General features: G+C 41.0%; 1 protein-coding gene across 1 annotated transcript in view; it reads left to right on the top strand.

The window, feature by feature from the left end:
• The window catches only part of FBXO18 (F-box protein, helicase, 18), a 20244-nt gene extending 18361 nt beyond the window's left edge, over window positions 1-1883 (top strand). Inside the window, exons 15-16 of the mRNA XM_017727992.1 lie at window positions 714-789; window positions 1717-1883. Of these exons, the coding sequence (XP_017583481.1) occupies window positions 714-789; window positions 1717-1883 (243 nt within the window). The remainder of the gene's footprint in view (window positions 1-713; window positions 790-1716) is intronic.
• Window positions 1884-1908: the final 25 nt, after the last annotated feature.

The raw sequence follows: 1908 nt of genomic DNA, 5'->3' as shown, positions 1-1908 counted from the left end.
TGCGGCAGGAGACGTGAGGGGAGGCCGCGCCGGGAGGATGGCCGTGCTGTCCCGGAGCAACTGGAACGTGTTTGAGGACGCCGTGGAATTCACCGGGAGAGACCCCCCGGCCAAAATCCACGTCATTGGGGTGAGGGGAGGCAGCCAGCAGGGCTTCCCACTCCGGTTCCAAGGATTTAAATGAACATTCCAGGAAAAAGCAGGAATTTTTTGTGCCCAGGGATGATATCTGGAGCTGTTACTCTCCAACCTGACCAGGCCTCATCCCACAGGTTTGGAGCCTGATTTTGGGAATTCTATCAGGTTTGGAGCCTGATTTTGGGAATTTTAGCAGGTTTGGAGCCGGATTTTGGGAATTTTAGCAGGTTTGGAGCCTGATTTTGGGAATTTCACCAGGTTTGGAGCCTGATTTTGGGAATTCTGTCAGGTTTGGAGCCTGATTTTGGGAATTTTAGCAGGTTTGGAGCCGGATTTTGGGAATTTCACCAGGTTTGGAGCCTGATTTTGGGAATTCTGTCAGGTTTGGAGCCTGATTTTGGGATGAACATTCCAGGAAAAAGCAGGAATTTCTTGTGCCCAGGGATGCCCTTATTCTCCAAGCTGTGCAGGCCTCATCCCTGATTGTTGTTGATTCTTTATTATTTATGATTAGTAATAGAATTATTTTAATAATAATAATAATAATAATAATAATAATTTTGTCTGTGTTTTAGGGATTGGCAAGATTTGGCCTAAGCAGAATTTATGACATTTGGAAGCTCAGCCAACCTGCAGATGTCAGGCAGAACTGTGAGTATTTCCTTCTCCTTCTTTTTCCTGGGATTTTTTTGGTTTTGCTGGAAATTAAAGCCCTTTTTGATGGTTAATTTTGTATTTCCTCATTCATTTTTTGGTCCAAATGTGATTTTTTTAATGGTTTTATAACAGGCTGGGCTATTTTAGCTGCTTAATTCCAGAATTCCCAAAATTTGGGGATTGTCAGGCACCTTTTCCCAGCTTTCCACTGTGACTCCTTCTTTTCAGTGGGAGTAACCCAGAATTTGGGATTTTTTCCCTCTGTTTTTGAATTTTAGATCATTTTGGATTTATCTTAGGCTTTGCCTGGATTGTTTTGGTTGTATAGCTCCCTTTTTAAAATTTCCTTTAAAATATGGAATAAAATTCAGGATAAAAAGTCAGGGGAAAAAAATCAGGAACAAAATTCTGGATAAAATTCAGGGAAAAAATTAAGGAAAACAATCAGGAGGAAAAAAATTCAGGAGAAAAAAATTCAGGAAAAAATTCAGGATAAAATTCAGGGAAAAAAATTCAGGATAAAATTCAGGAAAAAAATTCAGGAAAAAAATTCAGGAAAAATTCAGGAAAAAAGTTCCGGATAAAAATTCAGGAAAAAGAATTCAGGACGAAAATTCGGGATAAAATTCAGGCTAAAAAATTCAGGATAAAAATTCAGGATAAAAATTCAGGATAAAAATCCCTCCTTTAAAATCCAGCAGCAGCAGACGAATCTTTTATGGAGAAAACAAAGGATTCACCGATTTACCCCAAATAATTGATTACATGGATGTTATTCCCAATTTTTCGTGAGGCGAACTTCCAGGAAAATTCCTTTGGCAGCCGGAAAACAAAAGGGAGCTTAATGCAGGATGGAAGAATCTTCATTAAACCTTTCATTAAAAACGAAAAGATACCAAATCAACTCATCCTCCCTTCCAGCAAACCTCGTGATTAACGATTCCTTCATCAAGAAATGGGAAGAAACCGAGGGATTCATCGGACTGAAGGAATACGCGGAGCACGTCGACGACAGAGAGCTGCAGCTGAAGATTTCCATCGTGGAGAAACACAGGGAACGGATCCCGGAGCTGGTGCGGAGGGATTAGGGAAGACACGGGGGCCGGGAAACGC

Source organism: Corvus brachyrhynchos, unplaced genomic scaffold (genome assembly GCF_000691975.1).
Source record: "Corvus brachyrhynchos isolate BGI_N302 unplaced genomic scaffold, ASM69197v1 scaffold182, whole genome shotgun sequence".
Classification (NCBI taxonomy): domain Eukaryota; kingdom Metazoa; phylum Chordata; class Aves; order Passeriformes; family Corvidae; genus Corvus; species Corvus brachyrhynchos.
This window is presented reverse-complemented; position numbering and strand designations above follow the sequence as displayed.